General features: G+C 61.6%; 1 protein-coding gene across 3 annotated transcripts; it reads right to left on the minus strand.

Moving 5' to 3' along the window:
- Window positions 1–539: 539 nt before the first annotated feature.
- Window positions 540–10,352, minus strand: ZNF335 (zinc finger protein 335). 3 transcript variants are annotated; one of them, XM_039342419.1, is made up of 26 exons: window positions 10,195–10,352; window positions 9,756–9,923; window positions 9,530–9,673; window positions 8,636–8,776; window positions 8,389–8,541; window positions 7,472–7,679; window positions 7,199–7,376; window positions 7,003–7,115; window positions 6,860–6,878; window positions 6,487–6,603; window positions 6,327–6,403; window positions 6,083–6,243; window positions 5,137–5,360; window positions 4,966–5,044; window positions 4,213–4,307; window positions 3,906–4,126; window positions 3,680–3,797; window positions 3,221–3,502; window positions 2,955–3,097; window positions 2,729–2,868; window positions 2,413–2,501; window positions 1,889–1,969; window positions 1,714–1,797; window positions 1,556–1,621; window positions 1,223–1,433; window positions 540–925 (listed from the first exon to the last, which is right to left on the minus strand). In XM_039342419.1, the coding sequence occupies exons 1-26, from the start codon at window positions 10,271–10,273 to the stop codon at window positions 822–824; spliced, it is 3,495 nt and encodes a 1,164-aa protein (XP_039198353.1). In that variant the 5' UTR covers window positions 10,274–10,352; the 3' UTR covers window positions 540–821. The 3 variants fall into 3 exon arrangements, with proteins under 3 accessions (XP_039198353.1, XP_039198354.1, XP_039198355.1); XM_039342420.1 differs by lacking the exon at window positions 9,530–9,673; XM_039342421.1 differs by lacking the exons at window positions 8,389–8,541; window positions 8,636–8,776; window positions 9,530–9,673; window positions 9,756–9,923; window positions 10,195–10,352 and having other exon boundaries at window positions 7,476–7,609.
- Between the last annotated feature and the right edge of the window lie 11,487 nt (window positions 10,353–21,839).

Here is a 21,839-nt window from a genome sequence, read left to right on the forward strand (position 1 = left end):
GGGGAGCCAGGCTGCGCTCTGGCTGGGCGATCCCTGGCCTGCCTTCTTGAGGGCTCCAGCCCCGATCGATCGGGGCAAGGCCTGCCTGGGCCCCACTGCCCGTCTCCTCTGGAACGTGACCTTGCCCCCAGCGAGGAGGGCCGGCTCTGGCTTGATCAGATAATGGCTGGTAATCCCTGCCTGCCCTCTGCTAATGCGCTGCCGGGACACAGCTGGAATGGCTGAGCCAGCAGAGGCCACAGCTGGCGGTTCCCAGCTCCAGACTGCGGGCAGAGTGGGGGGTCTGCGGCCTTTGCCGCCTGCCCAGCTCTGCCTCCCCCGGCCTGGCGGAAGGTGCCCTTCGGGCGAAGTGACATTTTGCCCTGTTGAACGCCACGGGGATAAGGGCAAAGCTCCTCGTTAAATTCCCAGATTAGCAGTTCTAATCCGACACAAACTCTGCCAAATGAACAGGCGGCGTCTGCGCTGCCAGAAACAGGGGCCTGGAGTGGGGGGTGGGTGAGAAGCCCCCCACACATACAATCAATCACACAGACCAGCAATGTCCACACCTGGTGGGCCCTTTTTATTCAGCAGTGTGTCCACCAGACGGTCCTCGGACGAGGCTGCTGACTGGAGTCTGGGGCTGGGCGTCCCTCTTCCAGGGGGTCTCTGGGAAGAGGGGCCCCACCTGGCCTGCCAGGTGACCTGCGGGGCGGGCGAGTGCGAGCAGCGGCTGGAGCCGGCCGGTTGCAGGAAGCACAATCCGGAGGGAAGGCTGGTCCTTTGGCTGCCCCAAAGTGCCAAGAAAGTGACCAGCCTCCTTGGGCCACAAAGTCCGGTCACTCTGCAAGGGTGATGATGTCGTAGTGGATGCCCGGCTGCAGCTGCTCCGGCCCGGACTCCGTGCTGAAGGGAGCGTGGGCCACGGCCACGTCCGCCACGGCTGCAGAGAGGGGAGTGAGGAGTGAGTAGAAGGACGGGGAGGGGGTCCCAATCCTGCCCCAATGTCGGAGAGCCGAGAACTCGACTGGCAGCTGGGAGACAGTGGAGAGGCCAGGACCTGGTCCAGCCGGACGGATGGAGAGGGAGCCTTTTGGGAATTTCTCCCAGGAGCTGGGGTGAAAATGTGGGTGGCAGATCTAGGGCAGGCCAGGGGATTCCGAGCCCCCCTCCCCACCAGGCTGTGGGTCGACAGGGCAGCCTGGACACCGAAGCGCCCAGAAACGCCCGGCTGCGGCACCTGTGCAGAAGAGGCAACCGGCGTTCTTTCCTTTGCCCAAGCCGGCTGCAGGTCGACCCAGGTGGACAGGCAGAAGCTCCTGCTCTGGGGGGGCCTCCTTGCTGCTCCCAGACCCCCCAATAACTGTCACGGCCGAGTGTGTCGCTGCCGCCGCCTCCAGCTGAGCTTGCGTGACAAGCTGCTGCCCAGGGGACACTGGGACATACTGGATCTGTGGAGGGAAGGCATCCGTAAGACCCCCCCCGCTCCAGACCCCCCCCAAGAGAGCCGATTCACCAGCTCAGCCTCACACTCCCTGCCCCAGCATCCCCGTCCCAGGGCTGCCCCCCGTACCTGGGGCTCCTGCACAAACGGGCTGCCCTCCTCGTACTGGATGTGGGTGATCTGGCCATCCTGCACCTGAAAGGGCAGCCGGGGCTGTGAGAACTCAGAGGGGGGGGAGCAGGGACCCCCGTGTTTGTGGGACGGGTGAGGGGCAGGGAAGGCCTCACCTGGATGTGGTGGCCCTCGGGCAGCACCACGTACTCGTGGGGCAGGAGCTGCTGGACGCCCTCTTGGGTTATGATGTACTGCACCTTCGGAAGGAAGGCGGGGGAGAGGTTATCGGGGGCCGTCGGTGGGCAGACCCCCAAGATCCCCTCCGGGGGTGACCGGCAGCGGCCTCACCTGGTTCTCGGTGGTCACCAGGTGCTGCACCATCTGCCCGTCTGCCGTGGCCATGATCTCCTGGATGTAGGTGGCTTCCTCCTGCAAGCAGACGCCCAGCCATCGCACCCAGCCTGCCCCCCCCCCACGGCGGGGAGCGGCCCTCATGCCCAGCCAGGGGCAAAAGACAAATCGGAGGGGGAGGGGCAAAGGGGGGGCGGGAGGGCCGATTCCTCCAACGTGCCCCAGACTGGAGGCTCCCCCACAGGCAGGAAGCGCCGCAAAGATCAGCAGAACTAAGGCCTCCTCGTCTGCTAGAATTCAGGTCGTGTGAATGCAGCCACCGCATTTTGTCAACCCAGCCAAACTACCTCTCTGTTCTCTTCTTCGCCCACTTCTCTACAAGAGCAGTTTTCCTGGCTGCAAGATCTCATCTGGGGGGGGGGGAGTTCTCTGAGCTGCCTACTGACCTTGGGCTGCCCCCCCCAGGTAAAATGGGCGACCCTGAGCTCCACGCAGCCCCCTCAGCCTGGCCGGCTCCTCACCTCGTCGGGGCCGTCCTCCTCCTGGGTCACGATCATGTGTTCCTGCTCCAGGGCCTGCGGGAGCCTCTCCGGCCCGCACTGCAGGGCCGCTGTGGAACGGAGAAGAGAGGAGTCGGGCTGCTGGCTGGCCTCTGCTCGATGACCCCCAAGAGGCCCAGCGGCCGAGCCCCAGGCAGGCTCCGGCCATCCACCGGCAGCCCCTCCCCAGGGCTGAAGGCCAGTCGGGGTGGGGGAGGGAGGGAAGCGAAGCTGGAGAGGCTCCTTTCCAAGGATTTGGGGGGGGGAGAAGCCCCCTCCCTCCCGCCCGCCCGCTTACTCTGCAGGGTGGCCAGGGTCTCCTCGTGGCTGTTCAGGATGATGGTCTGGGAGGTGGCCGGGAGGGGCTCGGGGGCCGGCCTTCCCTCGGAGCTGTGCAGCCTCTGCATGTGGAACTTGAGGTGGCCCTTCCGGTTGAACCTGGAGGGGGGAGGAGGGCTGCCCTCACTCGGCTGTCAAGGCCGGAGGCCCCCTCCCCTGCAAGAGAGGCCCCCTCCCCGGCTCACCTCTGGCCGCAGATGTGGCAGGCGAAGGGCTTCTCGTTGGTGTGCGTCAGGGTGTGTCTGCGCAGGTCCTTCTTGTTCTTGGAGGCGAAGCTGCAGTGCTGGCACTTGTGGGGCCGGAGGCTGGCGTGCTGCTCCAGGTGGCTCTGGGGAGGGGGCGCGGCGGGGGTGGGGTGAGAAGGGTCCCAGCTGCCCCCGCCCGAGGGGAGGCCCCCGGTCCCAGCGGCCAGCCTTCCCCGGAGCCGCCTTCCCCGCACCCGAGCACCTACCCGGACCTCCGGCCAGGCGGCGGCCGTGAAGGGGCAGTCAGGGCACTTGAACCCGCTGGGCCCCACGTGGGCCCTCTTGTGGCTCTCCATCTCCGCCCGGCCCGCGAAGGAGGCGCTGCAGATCTTGCAGGAGAACTTCTTGGCCGGGGGGGCCTTGCGCGAGGGCTGCTCCGCCAGGACCAGAGGGATCGCGCCGGCCTCCGGCTCCTGCTGCTCCGGGGCCTGCCAGGCCAGGCAGCGCACCACCGGCCACTGGACGGCCGGCAGGGGCTCCACACTGATCTGCCGTGGGGAGATCTGTCATGGTCACGGAGGGGCCCCTTTGGCAGAGCGGCCCAGGGAGGGCCCCAAGCGGGCCGACACCCGCCCCGACCAACGCTCGGCTGGGAGCCGCTCCGAGCCCTTCCCTGGGAGGGGGGCGCAAAGGCTTCTGGGGGATGGAGGGGGGTCTTTGCTCACCTCCCCAGGAGGGGCTGGGGGCTCCTGCTGCTGCTGCTGGGGCCCCTCTAGGAGCGCAGGGCCCTTCGGGGAGTCCTGGGTCGCCGTCTGCACGGTTTCGCCAGGGGCCTCCTCCTTACTGCCGAGAGAGGAGGGGAAATGGGCCCAAGAGGGAGGAGGAGCTGAAGGAAGTCGATCTCCCCTCGCACAGATGGCAGCACCTCCCCCCCCCCGGAGAAAGACTCACCTGTGCAGCGTGCCGGCAACCTCTGCCCTGGGGGTGACCACCCTGTACTCGGAGGCGCCGCAGAAGGGCACGGCGATGTGCTGGACCTCAGGGGCACCCGGGGAGGGCGGGAGGGGGGGCTCCCTCTGCTCCACCCCCTGGGCGGTCAGGAGGCTGGCCTGCAGCTCCTTGTCCTGGCCCTGGGTCTCCGGGGGCTTCTTCACCGCCTTCACCACGGCCACCTGCAGGAACAGCCCGGTCAGGCTCAGGCCTTTGCCCCTTCCGCCCCCCCTCCTGCAGGAGCTGGGAATCCCCCCCCCATCCTCACCTCCAGGGCACTGGCCGGCAGCTCCCGCTGGCCGCGCATGTTCAGCAGGAGGTCCAGGGCGGTTTGCGTGGTCACCTCTGTGGAGCTCTCCACCTCTGGGGGGGGGCAGTGGTCAAAGTGAGGCCCTGAACTGCCAGCCCCCCTCCAAGCTGTTCTCTCTAAAGTTGGGGATCTCAGCGCAGGGAATCACACGCACCAGCGGGCATCCCCCGCCTGGCTCTCCCCTCCAGGCCTCCCCAAAAAGGGGGGGAGGGAGGGTCTCTCTGGCCTCAGAACAAAGCCTGCCTTCCCCAAGCGGCTTTTCCCTCTCCCAGCCTCCTGTGCAGATCCGACGGGGGGGGGGGAAACACCCCTCTGCACCCCCCACCCAGTCCGTATGGCAAGAGTTGGCTCCTTCCAACAACTCTGACTCTCTACCTGCCCAAAACTAGAACAAGTAACGAAACGTCTTAGTCTTTATAAACTTTGGTCCAGTTGCCACGATTTAACCTTTCGGATTGATCTTCGCACCCAGATCCGATCGTGGGAGAAAGGCCCAAGGCAGCCTGGCTCCCAGGCCCCCCGAATGTAGGGGGAGTGGGGCTGGTGGTGGACCTGGGCAGGGGCTGCTAGCCCGGTCCTGCCCGAGGGAAGTCACAAGCTGCGGCCCAATAGTTAAGACCAAAGGGCTGGCATCCCCAGCCGCAGGTCTGCCCATCTCGAGGGGGGCTCTGCCTGACTGCCCGACCCTCCCCCCTCCCCCGGGGGGGGTACCTGACTCGAAGAGAAGGATGGCGCTCTGCAAGGGCTCCTGGGAAGGGTCGGGGGGTCCTTGCCCCTGGGGGGAGGCCACCTGAGGGGAAGAGCCGGCTGGTCACCACGGCGGCCTCAGCAGCAGCAGCAGCAGGGGACCCCCCTCCCCCAGGGCGGGCACCGGCCACTCACGGGCGGGGGGCCCTCGGGGGGCGTCTGGGCCAGGCCGTGCTGCTGCTTCAGCTCCTCGATCTGCTGAAGGGTGAAGAAGGGGCGCCGGCGGCAGGGCCCCTCCTCCGGGTGCTGCTGCTCCCACTCCTCAAAGGCCCCCGGGTGCCGGCTCTGGACGTGCAGGCGCAGGTTCTTCTTGTGCTTGGTGGAGAAGTGGCAGAGCTCGCAGCCGAAGGGCTTCCCGCCTGCGGGGGTGGGGGGGGTGAGAGGCTGGGCGGCCCTGCCTGCCGCTTCGCTCCTCCACGCCCCCCGCCCGAGCCCCTCCGGTCTGGGCTATAAGATGGCGGGCTAAACTCATCACACAGCACCCCCCCCCCCTTTCAGAGGCCTGTGGTTGTCTGGGGCACTGCGGCCAGGCTGCCCCCCCCCCAGAAAGGTCAAGGGCTCCCACCCTGCTGGCATTTTGGAGAGCCTTGAAGAGCTGCCTCTTGGCACGGACAATGGCCAATGTCCTCTCGGCCCCTTCAGGCCCCCCCCCAGGAGTTTGCCTTCGACTGGTCTTGGGCCACTTTCGCTTTCTGCACCCTTCTTTGCTCTGAGACGCTTTGCCAACCATAAACTGCAAAGCTGCCGGCAATCGGAAAGCACACAAATTTATTCTACTTATTCTTATTGGTGCAACCGAAGTTGCAACTCGGCCTCCTACAGAAGCCGCCACAGGCCAGGAAAACAGGTGGGCGTACCCAGGAAGGAGCTCCAGGACTCTTTGGGGGGGGGCAGTAAAAAGCTGTTGGCACCCCGAGGCCACAATGGCAGAAGGCCACAAATGAAGGGCCCACAGTTGGGATATGGGGGGGGGAAGCCCTGCACAAAGCCTCTGACCCCCAAGGCAGCCGAGGTGGTCTCCTCCCGCGGCTGTCCTCCCGCGGTCACTGCCAGCCGCACTTGGCCCCGCCCCTGCCGGCACCTGTGTGCTTGACGGCCACGTGGGAGAGCAGGAAGTCCTCGCGGACAGTGGCGTAGGGGCAGAGGTTGCACCGGAAGGGGCGGTCGTTGATGTGGAGCAGCTGGTGGTTGAGGAGCAGCTTCTTGTCCTCGCACACGTGGTCGCAGAACTCGCACTTGAACCTGCCCGTAGGGGAGCCCGGTGAGCAGCGGCCCAGAAGAGCCGCAGGGAGACCCGCCCCAAAGGCTCCACCGGGGACGCTCACCTGTGGTTGGCCACCGCCTGGATGTGGGTCAGCAGGTGCATCTTGAAGGTGTAGCGCTTCTTGAAGGACTTCCCGCACTGCGAGAGGGCGGAGGGGTCAGCCGGGGTCACCCACAGGGCCGGGCTTTGTGCCTCCTCCCCCCCGGCAGCCCCACGCCCACCTTGTCGCACATGTGGGGCTTTTCGGAGCTGTGCGTCTTCATGTGCTGGGTGAGCCGCTTCTGCATGGGGTAGACTCGGCCGCAGACCGGGCAGGGGAAGGAACTGCGCTTGGGAGCCTGGAGGGGAGAGACCCCACTGGGTCAGCCGCTGGGAGGGGGCCCAGGGAGGCAGGGAGGGGCTCTGCAGGAGACCACCAGCTGCTCCAGGGTTGGCCAGGCAGGACCACAAAGCCCGGAAACAAGGTTAGTTTCCAGGACAGAGCCAAGCTGGGGCCCCCTCCCAATCAGAAGGGGCCTATGGGGGTGGGGGGGGATGGGGAGTGTGTGTGTGGAGGGGAAAGAGGCCAAGGCTCAGGAGAGCCTCCTTGCTTACTGGGTCGGGTCTCTTTTTCCTGGAACAAAGCAAAGAGGGAAAAGGCTTCGTCAGGAAAGTGGACCGCAGAAGGAAGGCCCCGCCAGGTTCGGAGGCCGCACAAGGCCAGGAGGGGTCCAGAGCGCCCCCCGCCCAGCACTCACTTGTCCCGGTTGTGCACAGCAGAGTGTCGGATGACGTCCTTCTTGTACACGCTGGTGTAATCGCACTCCTCACACTTGTAGGGCTTCCGACCCACGTGGTTGAACATGTGCTCCTGCGGGAGGCAGAGGAGAGGCTGTCGGCTCCGGCAACGGCTGCTTCCCTGCCGGGGGGAGGGGCCGGCGGGAGGAGACTCACCTTCAGCGAGGACCAGCGCCGGGAGCGGTAGCTGCACTGCAGGCAGCGGAAGAGCTGGGGGTCCCCGGCCTCGTGGGAGTTCACGTGGAAGCGCAGGTCCTCCTGGGTCAGGAAGCGGGAGCCACAAATCCGGCACAGGTATGGCCGCATCAACGGCTTGGCGGACTTGTAGCAGTACCTGCGGGGAGGCGCAGGGGGGGGTGTCACCTGCGGGGGGGCCAGCCAGAGGCCTCCTTCCAGAGCCACCCCGCCTCTCGCCTTCGCCCCATGTACTTGCGGTATTTCTTGCCCAGGAACCGATGGGAGGGCCGGCCTCGTCGGCGAGGAAGTGCCTCAGGCTCGCCGTGGGACGATGGGTCCCTGTTCTCCGAATCCGACTGGCTCACTTCCGCGAGGCGACTGGCGCCAGGGGGGACGGAGCTGGCCACCTCGGAGCCCTGCGGGTCACAGGGCGAGGGGACGGCTGGCTCCACTTCACCGCCTGCCGAGGGAATGATTCAGCCGTGGAGATCCAGGTCTCCAAAGCAGCAGCAGCCAATGGCAATAGAGAAGGCGAAGTGCTGCCGGCAACACCCAGGAAATGTCCACCGGATCCTGTCCTGTACAGGGGGAGCGGCCGTTCCCCGGTGGGATCTCCGCTTGGCCCCCTCTGGGGACAGACGGTCAAGGGAACAGCCCGGACAGCAAAGGGGCTGCCTGGGGTCAAGAAGCATCTCTCCTGAGCTGGCCTGGCGGGTAACATCGAACGAGGCCCCAGAAGCGAAGAGAAAGCCGGAGTCAGGAGGCCTCCAGGCTCCGGAATTAACCAAAAAAGCCTCCCTGCTGGCTAAAGCAATCGGGACGCAGCAGGAAACGCGCCTGTTGATGCGCAAAAGACAGGAAATGGACCCAATCCTCCACAGAGGCCCATTTGCAAGCAGCAGCAGGTCTTACTTCCGCTGGGAGAGTCCCTGGAAATCCTCCAGGCTTTTCTCCCCAAGGGGGGCTGCCTGCAGGAGCTGCTGTCAGGACTCTCAACCGCCCTTCAGCACAGAGGGCAGCTTTGCCCAACGGAGAGAGGCAGGACAGGAGCCCAGAAAGTCTGCGGTGGTCTCTGCTGCCCAGGCCAGAAGTCACAGGAGCATCTCTGCCCCTCGCAAAGACCTTCCTGCCCGCCGGCCCTTCCTCCCCCTCCCCCCGCGGCCCCTTACCTTCCGGCCGAGGGGCCCCTTCCAGGCGAGGGAACTTGCGGGGCCTCCCGGGGCGCCGGCGCAGTCCTTGCTTGGGGCACGAGGGCAGCGGGCAACCGATCTTGGGCAGGCGCCCGCGGGGCTCATCCTCCGCCGGGTTGTAGTCGCTGTCACCTGCAGAGGGACATGGGTGGGCACTGGTGGGGCGGCGGCAGCAGACGTGCAAGGCGGGGAGGGGGCTCCATTGCGTCTGGCCCCCCCTTCTGACCTTCGGGGTCATCGATAGCACCGGCGTCCACGATGTCTTCCTCCTCCTCTTCCTCCTGCTGATGCTGCCCCCCTTCCTCCTCCTTGGGCACCGCAGCCCCCTTGCGAGGGCGGCCCCTCTTCGGGGCGGGGTCCCCACATCCTGCAGCCAGAGGAGGAGCCCCTCAGCCACCAGTGATAAGCAGACCCCCTCCCCTCTCCCCCCTCTGAAAAGGGGCAGCAGACCCCTCCCCTCTCCCCCCATAGTGATAATGAGCAGCAGACCCCCCCCCACACTGCCTGCCCCCTGGATAAGGGGCAGCAGACCCCTCCCCTCTGATAAGTGACAGCAGACCCCTCCCCTCTCCCCCCATAGTGATAAAGGGCAGCAGACCCATCACCTCTCCCCCCTCTGATAAGTGACAGCAGACCCCTCCCCTCTCCCCCCATAGTGATAAGGAGCAGCAGACCCCTCCCTACTGCCTGCCCCCTGGATAAGGGGCAGCAGACCCCCCCCCCCGATAAGTGACAGCAGACCCCTCCCCTCTCCCCCCATAGTGATAATGAGCAGCAGACCCCCCCCCACTGCCTGCCCCCTGGATAAGGGGCAGCAGACCCCTCCCCTCTGATAAGTGACAGCAGACCCCTCCCCTCTCCCCCCATAGTGATAAAGGGCAGCAGACCCATCACCTCTCCCCCCTCTGATAAGTGACAGCAGACCCCTCCCCTCTCCCCCCATAGTGATAAGGAGCAGCAGACCCCTCCCTACTGCCTGCCCCCTGGATAAGGGGCAGCAGACCCCCCCGATAAGTGACAGCAGACCCCTCCCCTCTCACCCCCGGGGATAAGAAACAGCAGACCCCTCCCCCTGCCTCCCCCCGGATGACAGCAGACCCCTCCCCCCCTCCCGGCCCACCTGGCTGCAGGTGCCTCCGCTGCACGTGGCGCAGGAGCGTCTGCCGGGCGGCGCTGCGGAAGGAGCACCGCCGGCACTGGAAGCGCCGCACCACCACCTCCTCCACCAGCTCCTCGGCCCTCCACCGCCGCCGCTGCCGGGAGCCTGCGAGAGCCGCGCGTCACTCGCCCCGCCGGGAGACCCCAGACCCCCCGCGCGCCCTGCCCGGGGTGGGGGAGGGGCTCACCTGGGGGGGGCTCCTCCGAGGGCGGCGGGCCGGGCAGACCCTCATCCTCCTCCGCCGCCTCTGCCGGGCCGGGTCCCTGGCCGCGCTCGGGGCCCTCCTCCTCCTCCTCCCGCGCCCCCCTCCCGGGCCGGGGGTCGCCGTCGCCTCCGCCGCTCTGCGGGGCCGGGCCTGCGGGGGGAGGGGCGGGGAGGGGTCAGGCGGGAGGGGGGGTTGCGGGGCGCGCGAGGCGAGGGGGGCCGAGACGGAGGGGGAGGGTCTCGGACCCCCGCGCGCAGCCGCCCGCCCGCCCCTCCCTCCTCGGGGCCTGTCCGAGCCGGGCTGCCCCTGGCGCTGCCTGCGCCCCGCTCGCCCGCCGCCATCTTGCCGGGCTGCCCTTCGCTCCGCCGCCGGCCGAAAGCCGACGCGGGCACCCGCCGCCCCGTCGCCGCCTCTGCCTCACCGCCGGCCGGTGCCTCGCGGGGCTCCGGGGGCTCCGTCGGTGGCCGCTCTTTCTGTTCCGGCACCCGTGAAGACGCCATGGCCACTTCTCTCAGCCGGCGGAGGGATTCGGCGCTCGGCCCTTCCCGTCGCCGACATCGCTGCTGCCGGAACTATTTCTGTAGGGAACGTGAGAGTGACGCGCATCTACGCTCGGAACTACTTTTCGTCGGCTTCCGCGAAAGCGCCGATGGCCTTTGCCGAGCGTGCGTGCGTGCGTGCGGGGCGGGGCCGGCATCTCTCCCGGAGTTGCGAGTCTGGCCGGGACGGGGATGCTGTAAACCATGGTTTGTGCTTAACCGTGGTTTAAAGACTGGCGGGGCGATTTTGCCGCCCGGAGAGCGAAGCAGACAAAGCCGGCGCAGGGCTCCAATGCAGGCGAGCCCGTCGCGCGGTCTCGGTCGGGGTGTTTTGCAAACCGCGGTTTGTGTGATGGGGAGGCAATCATGGCTTCTTTGAAAAAAAGTCGGTTTAGCAAACCGTGGTTAGTCCCTCAGGCTTCGTTGCGGGGAGAGAAGCCTCCCACGGGCAAAGGGCCGTCCCGGTGCCCCGCTGCGCCCCTAGCCTCTGATTGAGAGGGGCGCCCGGGAGGGACTCAGCTGTCCCCGGGGCGCCTGGAAGGAGGCTCCAGTTGCAGCTGCAGAGGCTGCATTGCGGCTGGCCCGGCCAGTCAGGGAGCTGCAAGCCTACTGGGGGGGGGGAGTTGCTGGAGGGGCTGCAGGGTCTCCCCAGAAGTAGAACTGGACTGCCCAGGAGGGCTCCTCTTTCTCCCCCTGCCCAGCCACCCCCGCCTGCCTCCCTCCCCCCCAGTTGAGCCTTTTGTGGCTGCTGGGACTTGGAGAAGAGGAAATGGCCCACCGCCAGAGGGGCTCCACTGCCCCCCCTTTCCCTCTTTCTCCTGTCCCCCGCGGGGGGAGCTCCTTGCAGGTGGAAACCCCTCTTGGGGGGGCACCCATACTGGCAAGGAGCTTCGTGCCCCTCTCCAAGTCAGCGCAGCATTGACGGCAGCCCTGCGCTCCCCCAGGCTCCGGGTGCGCGCGCGCGTGTGTGTGTGGCGGGGGGGGAAGTGTTAGTGTGCCCAGCTTTGCCCTTCAGCCCCCCCCCCTCCCCAAGCCGGCCGCAACTTCCGCTTCCCCCAGCCCTTCGGAGCAGTTGCCTTATTAGGAGCCCTCCCGGAGAGGGTGCCCAGATGTGCCGATTGGGGCTTGCTCACCAGAGCCTTGCCTCATCTGAGGTTGCACAAAGCTGCCAGGAACAGACCCTTCCCCCCCCCCCCGGCGCCGCCCTTGCTTCACACTCTCCAGCCCCTCCTCAAAGGATTGGGGGTGGGGGGCCTGCAAGTGATTTTGCCCCAGGTGGGTAGGCTGTCCACCAAGGGGGGAAGGGGTCCTGCAGGCCCCATTCCGTCTGAAGCCATTGCCACCTCAAAGAGGGGGTCTGCAGCTTTTAAGGAAAAGAGGCAAATTGGGTGTCACCCCACCCTCCAGGAACCCCTCCCCCCTTCTTGGGGTGAGTGGTTTATGTGGGAGAGGGAGGGGCCGTCCTTGAGCATGTGGCTGAGTTTTTAATATTTTGGGAACACAATAAACTGCAGTCTGCACAAAGGAGGACGGGGGGGGGATTGTTTGCTTTCGAAATGCGGGGGTGAGGGAGTTGAACAGGTTTTCCTGATTGTGCATTTCTCACAAACTTTCCTTCTGCTGGGACTCGCACTACATGTAGTCCTCGGCTTACAACCAGAAAATTTATGTGCTAAATTGAGATACTTGTTGAGTGAATTTTGCCCCGTTTTACGACTTTTCTTGCCACAGTTGAATCACTGCAGTTGATAAGCTAGTAACCCGGTTGTTAAGTGATTCAAGTGTCTGAATTTTGATCACGTGACCCTGGGGACGCTGCAAAGGGTATCAGTGTGAAAAACAGCCCTAAATCGTATTTTTCACTGCCGTTGTAACTTTGAGTGGTGAAGGACCAGCTGTATGAATTTATATCGCAAGAGCAGAAAAGGCCACACTGTTTCCCAAGGATGGAACGGGGGGGGGGCTGGAACCCCAGGGATTGCCAAGATGGGGGTCCTTCCTGCGGCATCGGATTGCTTCCCTTCAGTGGGAACCCGTGTTGCCTGGGGACGTTTGAAGGCCACGCGTGGCATCAGCTCCCGGAGGGGCTGGCTAGACGTACAGGACCCAGAAGAAGCGTAGGAAGGACAACCGTCTCCCCCAAAGTCTTGGGGAGACCGAAAGCATACTCTTGGTGTAAAAATCCAGGTTATGAACACCCCCTCCCCCAGTGATTTCCTCCTGACAGATCCCCGATCTGATTTGAGTTGCCTCAGTTTCCCCATGGGCAGGGAAGGTCAGTTTCAATTCCCCCCTTCGCTGGCTCTGGTCTCTGGCCACGGGCAGAAGAGATGAGGCAGGGGAGCCAGGGGTTCAGGGCTGGCCTTGACCTTTGCCCCCAAGAAAGTTCCAGCTGCCTCCCCTCTTCCCTGCTCCTTCATGCCCCCCCCCTGCGGTTTCTGTCCTCCTGCGGGCCTAGAGGGGCTGATTCATCTCAGGTTAATTTGCAACACTCCTCTGCAAAACAAGCCGGAACCGCAAGGCTGGGCGGGAGCCAGGAAGGCCCCCAGCTGGGTTGAGGTGCCCTCTGCAGGCTTGCCAGGAACCCCTGGGGCCAGCTGACCCCTGGGGAAAGTTCTGGCACGGGCTGTGGCCCCCGCCTTGAAGCAGAGGGCAGGCACTGAGCGGAGGGGGGAGCACAACCAGGCTGGGTCCCTCCGAGATGCTGGGGGTGGGGGCTGCTGCCAGCTCTGGGGTGCAGTTGCTCCGTGCCTGCCCCATTCCAGAACCAGATCTGGGGCAAGGCCAGCTCAGAATGGGACCTTGAACCTGACCCACGAGTGGGCGGGTACCCCTGGTGCAGCCCCAAAATGAACAGCTTCATCAAATTTAAGCAAGAACATCCCCCTGCACACAATGCATCAGGCAGCAGGTCAAGTATGTACATTGCAAATGACTAGAGGCGCAAAAAAGAGGGAAACGGAATAACTTTATTTTTGCTCTTCGTTTTGTTTTGTCTTCTGTTTTTCTCTGGCATGTACACACAATAAGTAATGGTATAACGGAGATCTTCGCATTAACTAGTAGCTAAGTTAAACTAGCAATGTTTATTGTACAGTTTTGTAATATGTTTATTGATATAACTTGTATTTGTTTATTAATTTGTTTAGCTTTGGATGAAAGATTAACCTTACTTATTGGCATCCACATATTAAATCGCAATTAATACCGACACAAACGTCTTTTTCTCTGTCTGGGAAACTTCCGGCTCTGTCAACATCGGAGTGTTAACAATCTCTGCCCAACACTCTTATCAAAATATTATGACAACTGTACCAAAACAAGGAAGCGGATTCTGAAGGGCTCTAAAAAAATCTGCTTTTCACAGGATCTCCCTGAACCCAGAACTTCCTTTATTGCTCAATGCACGGCTAGTCCTTCACTTGCGACCACAACAGAGCCTAGAATTTCTGTTGCTAAGCAAGACAGTTGTTCAGCGAGTTTTGCCCCGTTATACGACCTTTCTTGCCACCGTTGTTAAGCGAATCACTGCAGTTCTCCAGTTAGTAACACAGTTACTAAGCAAATCCGGATTTCCCATTGACTTGGATTGACAGAAGGCTGCCAAAAGGGATCACGTGATCCCGCCTGGGGACATCATGACCGTCACAGATACGAGTTGCCAAGCGCCTGGATTCTGATCACGTGACCACACGTTGCAAGTGTGAAAAACAATCACAGGTGTCTTTGTAACTTTGAGAGTCGATAAACGTATTGTTGTAAGATGAGGACCGCCTGTCTATTTTCCTTCCGGCTGTCCTGGCAGAACAGGAGAGGCTGACCATATTCCTTGGCGTTATTGCTGGGGTAGCTTCACCCCACATTGCTCTAGAGCAGTGTTTCTCAACCTTGACAATTTTAAGGCATGTGGACTTCAACTCCCAGAATTCCACAGCCAGCAATGCTGGCTGTGGAATTCTGGGAGTTGCAGTCCACATGCCTTAAAATTGTCGAGGTTGAGAAACACTGCTCTAGAGCAGTGATGGTGAACCTTTTAGCGATCGAGTGCCCAGAAACCGCCCCCACCCGTCCCCGCTCTGCTGTGTCCACTGGGCCACCTACCACCTCCACGGCCCACCACAGATCACGCAGGTAGCCAGCAGCGCCATGGCAGCCATGCCCTCCGCCTGTGCCCTGCATCATCTGCGCACGACGGGGTGCAAGGGTGTAGTCTTGTCCTTGCTGCCCGGCTACCATGTCCTTGGCTGCGCTGCTTCATGTGGGCCATGTCCAGGGGCGACTCTCCTCCGGGGGTCTGCTGGTGAGGGGGCCGTGGGAGGAGGCGGGGCTGGGGCAACAGTGCGTGTGCCCACAGATGGCACGCATGCCATAGGTTCGCCACCACTGCTGTAGAGCCTCTGGCCTGCCCCACCCTCTCCAGAGAGAGGCACAACTAAGCCGGGGTGTTGCCTGCTGCTGCGCCACAACACCCACCGTCCTGGCACTGGGGTCCGCCTGCCAGGGTTTCCCTTTGGGCCGCTCAGACCGGGCACGGTGGCAAGGGCAGCCACTGAGGCAGAGGGCAGGTGGGCTGTGCTGGCTGGGGATGAGCAGGAGGCCTTGTGGGACCCACCTGCTCTTGCAGAAGACCATCCAGTCGGGACCCGTTGGCTCCCGCCCCTGCCTCCCTCTCTCTCCTGGGAAGCTGCTGGCTTTGCTGCTTCTGTCCTGGCTGGGGCCCAGCAGCCACCAGCCTTGTCCTGACCTCTCCGCTGCCCTCTCCTCACCAGGGCTTGGGGACTCCTGGGGGGGGGGGGAATTAGAGGATTGAGGGCTGTGGGGCTTGACGCTCTGCCGCTCAGGGACCCCCAAAGTGGGGCCCGAAGAAAGACGGGGCGGGGGTACAGAAGCTGCCTCCCCTGGAACAACCTGCCAGCCGCTCTGGGACTCAATAATTGTTTTTGTGCACGCAGCCCACGGGGGGGGGGGAGTACTCCCCTCTGACTCCCACCTGATGGGCTTCTCTCCCTTTAGGCCCTTTTCCCTTTCTCCCGGGGGAGGTCGGGGGGGCTACTCAGAGTGAGCCCTCCCCCCGGTGGGCTCCGTTCTGTCCCAGCCCCGGCTGCGAACCGGAGGTGTCGCGGCAGCGCCGGCTCAATCCCCCCTTCTCTCGCACCTGCGCCCTGGTCTCCCCCCCACGGGTGTCGGAGAGGGGCTGCCCCACTCACAAGGGACCACGAGAAGCGGGCGAAGGTTCCACGTCCCGGGTTGCTGCGGCTGCAGATCCGCCTCCTCCGTCCCCGTCCGCCACGCGCGCGACGCCTCCGGGCAAAACACGGAGGAGGGTCTCGGCGGGAAGGCGCGGTTCCCGGGCTGCCCGGAAAGCGCAAGGCTGCCCCGCTTGGCTCCGCCGCCGGCCGAGCTGCCCTCTGTGCGGCGGCTGAGTAGGGGACGCTTCGCCCAAAGCCTGCAGCAAAGCCCCAAGGGGGAAACCAGCAGAGGTCCGGCGGTCCCCGGGGCGGTGGTGGGAAGGGCCGAGAGTCCGCACTGGAGAGGGGACTCTGGCCGGGTTCAAGGCTGCTCACTTTTTCACGCGTGGGAGACTTGTGGATTTCCCCACCCCACGTGCGTGGCATGTTTGAAGGCTCACACCTCCAGCCCCGAAAGGGAGGGGGGAATAAAACCCAGCTGGACGGACCTCTTTTGATCTCCGGAAGTGCAGGACCTCAGCCCGGCTCTGGGAAAGGGTGGATCCCGGTCCATTTGCTCCCCGGGGGTCTCTGGGTGGGCCTTGGCTAAAGCCGTGGGACGGGTAACTGAGGGTAAGAGGGTGCTGAGGCCGGGAGGGCCACCCAGCCCCAAAGCCCGCTGGAGCAGCTCTTCTTCAGGAGAGAAGGGGGTGGGGGGCAGCTCTTCCAGACCAGCCGTGGGGGACTGGGGCACAGCAGCTTGTCTGTATCCCACCCTCCTTCTGGATGTCCTCCTTGCCCACTGATGGGACCCTGCAGACGGAGAGAGCTCCTCAGGACTGGGGCTTTGTGATCATTTCTGGAAGGGTGTGTGGACTTCATAAAATGATCCAAGGCCTGGAGACTAAAACGTACAGTATGAAGAACGGCTGCAGGACTTGGGTTTGGCTAGTCTAAGAAGAAGAAACGGGGGCTGCCAGTATCTGAGGGGCTGCCACAAAGAAGAGGGAGTCAAGCTCTTCTCCAAAGTGCCTGAAGGCAGGACAAGAATCAATGGTTGGAACCTGATCAAGGAGAGAAGCAACCTTGAATTATGGAGAAAGTTCCTAACAGTGAGAGCAATTAACCAGTGAAACAGTTTGCCTCCAGAAATCGTGGGTACTCCATCACTGGAGATTTTTGAGAAGAGACTGGACATTCACTTGTCAGAGATGGTATAGGTTCTCCTGCTCGAGCAGGGGCTGGACTAGAAGACCTCCAAGGTCCCTCCCAGCTCTATTCTATTCTATTCTATTCTATTCTATTCTATTCTATTCTATTCTATTCTATTCTATTCTATTCTATTCCATTGTGTATACATGCACACCTATATCTACACTAGACTAAGTGAAACACTGGGAACTAGGCATTTCTCATACTCTGTGTGAACAAGGCCATCACCCGCACCCAGGACAGGGTTGATTTGTTTAGCAGATCCCATAAATCCTGCGAAGGCTAATGTGTCCCAGGAACCCCCTCCTGTTATTTTCTAGAGGTTGAAAAGGAGCTGTCCATCATTGTCTCACACACACACACCCCTCCAACTGGCTGGACATGGCAAAGTCCATGATTTTGCTTAGTAACTTGCAAAGACATCCATCGTCCAGGTTTGTATACCTGAGTGCCCAGGGGGGCAGCCAAGAGTTGCAGCCCCTCCCTCTCCAGCCACGGGCTCCCTGTGCTCTGCCTTTCAACTGGGTGTTTCTTCTTTCCCTGTTTCGCTCCTGGCAGGTGCGCTTGGTTTCTTCCGTGTTTTGAGCCAAGGAAGGAACAAAGGGGGGAGAGAAACGGGGACTGCACGCTCCTCGGTTGCAAGGATTGGACAGGAGGAGAGCCATTCGTCATGGATTGTGTCAGACTGACCAGGCTGCACAGCCACACCAGTCTCCGGGAGCCAGGAGTCTCAGCTGGGGGGCGATTTAGGCCCCGAGGGGCAGAACAGCCCATCTGCTGGCACCGATCCCCACCATCCAAGTTTCCAGCTTTCTGGACACCACATTAGGGCTCCTTGTGCTCCTTTATGACAGCCAGTTTGATCTAATGAGGTCCAAAATTAGGAGGCTGCGAGTTCTAGTCCTGCCTTAGATACAAGAGCCGAGTGGGGGACTTTGGGTGAGCCTGGGGAAGAAGATGACCAGGGCCCGGGGCTTCCACCTGAGCAGCTGAGAAAAGCAGATGGGCTAGTCCAGGGAGTCACCGGGTCAAGTTTGATTTAAAGGTTCCACCCCAGAAATCACCCAGGTTTTGTAAATTTAATATTTTGTTACCTCTTCTAAAATTAGATTTGTGGTCGTAAGCCGAGGACCACCTTATGTGTAGGTTTGTGTTATCTCATGCAATGACTGTTTTACTTCTAAGTCAATGTAACACAAACCTACACACAAAGAATACAGGTGGCCCTCAACATATGACCGCCATTTGGGACCAAGGTTTCCGCTGCTAAGCAAGGCTTAAATGAGTCACGCCCGGTTTCACAGCCTCTTTTGCCACAGTTGTTAAGCAAATCACACAGTCATTAAGCGAATCTAGCTTTCCCACCATTTTGTTTGTCGGAAGCCAGCTGGGAAGATTTGCAGACGGTGATCAGACCCGGCGACCGACATTAGCCGAGTTTCGATCCCGTGACCCTGGGGAAGGTGCGACTGGTGTTAGGAGTGAGGGCTGTTCGTAAGCCCATTTTTTTTAGTGCGACTGTAGCTTTGAACGGTTGTATCGTCACTGCACGGAGAACATTCCTGTCCCCGACTTACAACCGTTTGTTAGTGATTGCTCAAAGTTACGACGACACCGGAAAAAGGGTTATTCACACTTACGACCTTTGCAGCATCCCCAGGGTCACATGATCAAAATTCAGACGCTTGGCAACTGACTCACATTTATGACGGTCGCCCTGTCCCGAGGGGGGGTCACGTGATCCCTTTTTGCGACCTTCCAGCAAGCAGAGCCAATGGGGGAAGCCAGATCCACTTAACAACCCTGTTACAACTTCAATGAGTCACTTAACAACTGCAGAAAGAAGAGTCATAGAGTGGGGCAAAACTCACTTAACAAAAGTCTCACTTAACGTCGGAAATGTCGGGTTTCATTGTGGCCGTAAGCTGAGGACTACCTGTATATTCTTCCTCTCCTTTTTAGCATTTTACTTTTTACGAACCACAAACACAAACGTGAAAGAGGGGAAGTCTGACTGGGAGGGCCTGGGAGGAGGGGGGGCAGAGGGAGAAGGACCCCAACGATGGTACTCTTATAAACAGGCAGTTCCTTTGCAGCCATTTTGCGAGAGCACCCACAGCAGTGCTCCGATTGGTCCGACTGCATCCACCTGGAGATGGGAGGCCAACCCGGGTCTCCGGGCTGTTCCCCGCGGCAGGGTCGGCCCCCTGCAAGCCCCAGCAGGCCTGTTCCCCCCCCCCGTGCCCCAGAGAAGGTGGGCACCCGCTGCTCCGAGGCGGGGTGGGGGGAATCCCCCATGAGCACTCATGTGTCAAAGGCCCCGGTGTGACTCAGGCGCTAGTGGTGGCTTACTTCCCACAGAGTTCTTCCCTTTTTGCCGATGAGAGCCTGCATACTCACCCAAGGCCTGGGGGGGGGGGGATGAGGCTGCATCCTTTTTGGGTCACTGGGGACTCCGCCACGAATGACCCAGTGGGTGGGCTTCCCATCCCCCCTCTCCGAGAACGTCCCTCTGGGCCTACACCAGGCTGTGGGCCCGTCCCGGGGAGCCAGACCCTTGGGCCTTCCCAACGCCTTCCAGGTTTCTTCCTGGCCCGGCATTGGTGGGAAACGGTGACCGTGGCTGTTGGGCCCCCAAGGACAATGAGCTCATCCTGGGTCTCAACAACCCCCTGGCAGTGCCCCCCCCCACAAAAGTCACAGATGTTGCCCCACAGAGGAGGAACGTGAGAAGCAGGCTCCACGGGAAGAGAGATGGGAACCGAATCACATCTGCAAAGGGGCCAAATTTGGGAACAGAAGAGAAAGATAGAAGATATAATGGGAAAACAGGAAAGCAGAGGGATGAAGGGGACCCAATGGGGCTGCGCCCCCGACCCCCACCCCCAGAGACCTAGCCCAGCTGAGCGAATGCGGGTGTCCTCTTCAGATACTGTGTGAATATTATCTAAATGTTTTAAATAAATAAGTAGGCTTCGCCCACGGGATCTGTTCTCCTTTGGGCAGGCTGTTTTTGCCACGCCCATGCCAAAAAGAGTGCAGAGAAGAGCAACAAAGAGGAGGCCAAAGCATATCAGGAGCGGTTGCAGGAACTGGCTATGTCTAGAGCAGTGGTTCTCAACCTTTCTAATGCCGCGACCCCATAATACAGTTCCCCATGTTGTGGTGACCCCCAACCACTTATACATATCACCGGGTGCCAGGGGCGTGGCCAAAGAAAAGGGAGAGAAAATGGCGGACAGCCTTGTTTGGCGACCCCCGTGAAATGGTTGTTCGACCCCAAATGGGGTCCCGAACCACAGGTTGAGAACCGCTGGTCTAGAGACAGTTTAGTGAAAAGAAGGACTAGGAGTGACATGATAGCAGCTTTCCAGTATTTCCAAGGCTGCCACGAAGAGGGGGTGTGTGAAATTATTCTCCAGAGCGCCAGAAAGCAAGATAAGAAACAATGGATGGAAACTAATCAAGGAATCTGGAATTAAGGAGAAACTTCCTAACAGAATAATCAACCAGTGGAACCGCTTTGCCTTCCCAGTTGTGGATGCTCCAATCACTGGATGTTTTTAAGAAAAGACTGGACAGCCACTGGTCTGAAATGGAATAGGGTCTCCTACTTGAGCAGGGGGTTGGACTAGAAGACCTCCAAGGTCCCTTCCAACTCTGTTATTCTGTTATCTCCACCATGGTCCTTGGTTACCCTAGATTTAGCGTTAATCAATACCCAGCCAGAGTCACTCAGCACGCTCACCTTGAAAAGTTTGTCTGAATGACTCACCAGGGCTACCTTCACATACAGCCAGCCCCAAACACATGCAGGACACCAGACAGACTCTTCATATGGCGACAGGGGCAAGCCCTGGTTTCTGCCAGGCCCCAAGGGACGGGCATCGGCTGGCATGAAAAACCCACTCCCATCGCTCTCCCCTCCCCCTCTCTCCCTCTGGGGATTTCCCCATGAGACACCTTGGAAGGGAGCAGGGAGACGGAGGGAGGCCTCGCCCACTCTGTCTGGGAGCAGAGCAGGGAAACTCCAGGTGGATCACAGGAACCTCCTGGGGGACAGAGAAGATGTGGGGGGGGGGGTGGATGGCTTTCCTTCCCCTTCTGAGTCACAGGATGATCCCAAGAGGTGCTCAGCTTCTCTGGGGCTCCTCAGGAGCTGCAGAATATGCTTCCCTAGGCAGACAATCTGATTGTGGGTTTTTTTTTGGGGGGGGGTGTCATGTTGCCCTCCCTATGTGCTCTCTTTTACAAAGCATTTCTACACAGGAAAGAGCCACACGGATATCTTTTCACTTCCCGTGCCAAGCCCCCCCCCAACATGCCCAAAGTGTGTGTGTGGGGGGGTGTCTTTGTCCCCTTCTGGAGAGGAGGGGAGGAGCGCTGGCCTTGCAGGAGGGCTGAGAGGGGGCTCTGCACTGCTGTCAGCAGAGATTGCGGCATGAGTGGTTCCTCCCTGGCGGCTGGACAGACCGTGCTGTGCTCAGTGGCTCCAGCTCAGCATGTTGAAACCACAGGTTGCTGGGCTCCCCCCCCCTCTCCCTCCCCCCACCACCCTGAGTGCCACATTCACAGGCTTTCCAAAACAGACACAGAGGTCTCAGCCAGCAGGCTTGTGCAAGGTCAGGGGGCAGGTTTGTGAAGAGGCTAATGGCCCCCCTCCCCATCCTGCCCTGCCCTCTCTTTGGGACACTGGGAGAGCTGGCTGGGAGGCCAGGATGCAGAGCTAAACCACGGCAGTCCCAATCTAGCCAGGATGCCCGATAACTCCCTGGTTAGTCTGTCCTGGCAAAAGCGCCCAGGGTCTCAGAGGCCAGCCGGCTGCCTCAGGGGCCAGGCCCTTCACCCAGGAGAGGGGTGACGGAGAGAAGACGGAGGGAAAGGGAAGGGCCCTGGGAGTGTCCCGGCCTCCTCAGTGTTCCCAAAGGCAGAGCAGGGGCTGTCCCTGAGTGCTCCCCCAGGGCCTGGCCCCTCCTGGAAGCTGGGCAGACAAAGAAGGGGCCCTGGGCCAGGAGAATGCCCAGAATGCCCTTGGATGGAAGCCTGGCTCACAGAGGCTCCGGCAGGCAGCCCCCTGGTCCGGCTAGCTGTCCAAGGCGACCCCTCTCCCAACCCCCCCCCCCAAGCTCCATCCCGTCCTGCCCCAT

The sequence above is a fragment of the Crotalus tigris genome, unplaced genomic scaffold (assembly GCF_016545835.1).
Source record: "Crotalus tigris isolate CLP2741 ecotype Arizona unplaced genomic scaffold, ASM1654583v1 scf7180000017791.1120302, whole genome shotgun sequence".
NCBI lineage: Eukaryota > Metazoa > Chordata > Lepidosauria > Squamata > Viperidae > Crotalus > Crotalus tigris.

Coding starts and splice junctions, on each gene's coding strand:
- ZNF335 (XM_039342419.1), bottom strand. CDS start 10,273: ATGGCGTCTTCACGGGTGCCGGAACAGAAAGAGCGGCCACCGACGGAG. Junction 9,674..9,755: donor CTCGGAGGAGCCCCCCCCAG/GTGAGCCCCTCC, acceptor CGGCTCTCGCAG/GCTCCCGGCAGCGGCGGCGG. Junction 7,680..8,388: donor AGGGGCCCCTCGGCCGGAAG/GTAAGGGGCCGC, acceptor TTCCCTCGGCAG/GCGGTGAAGTGGAGCCAGCC.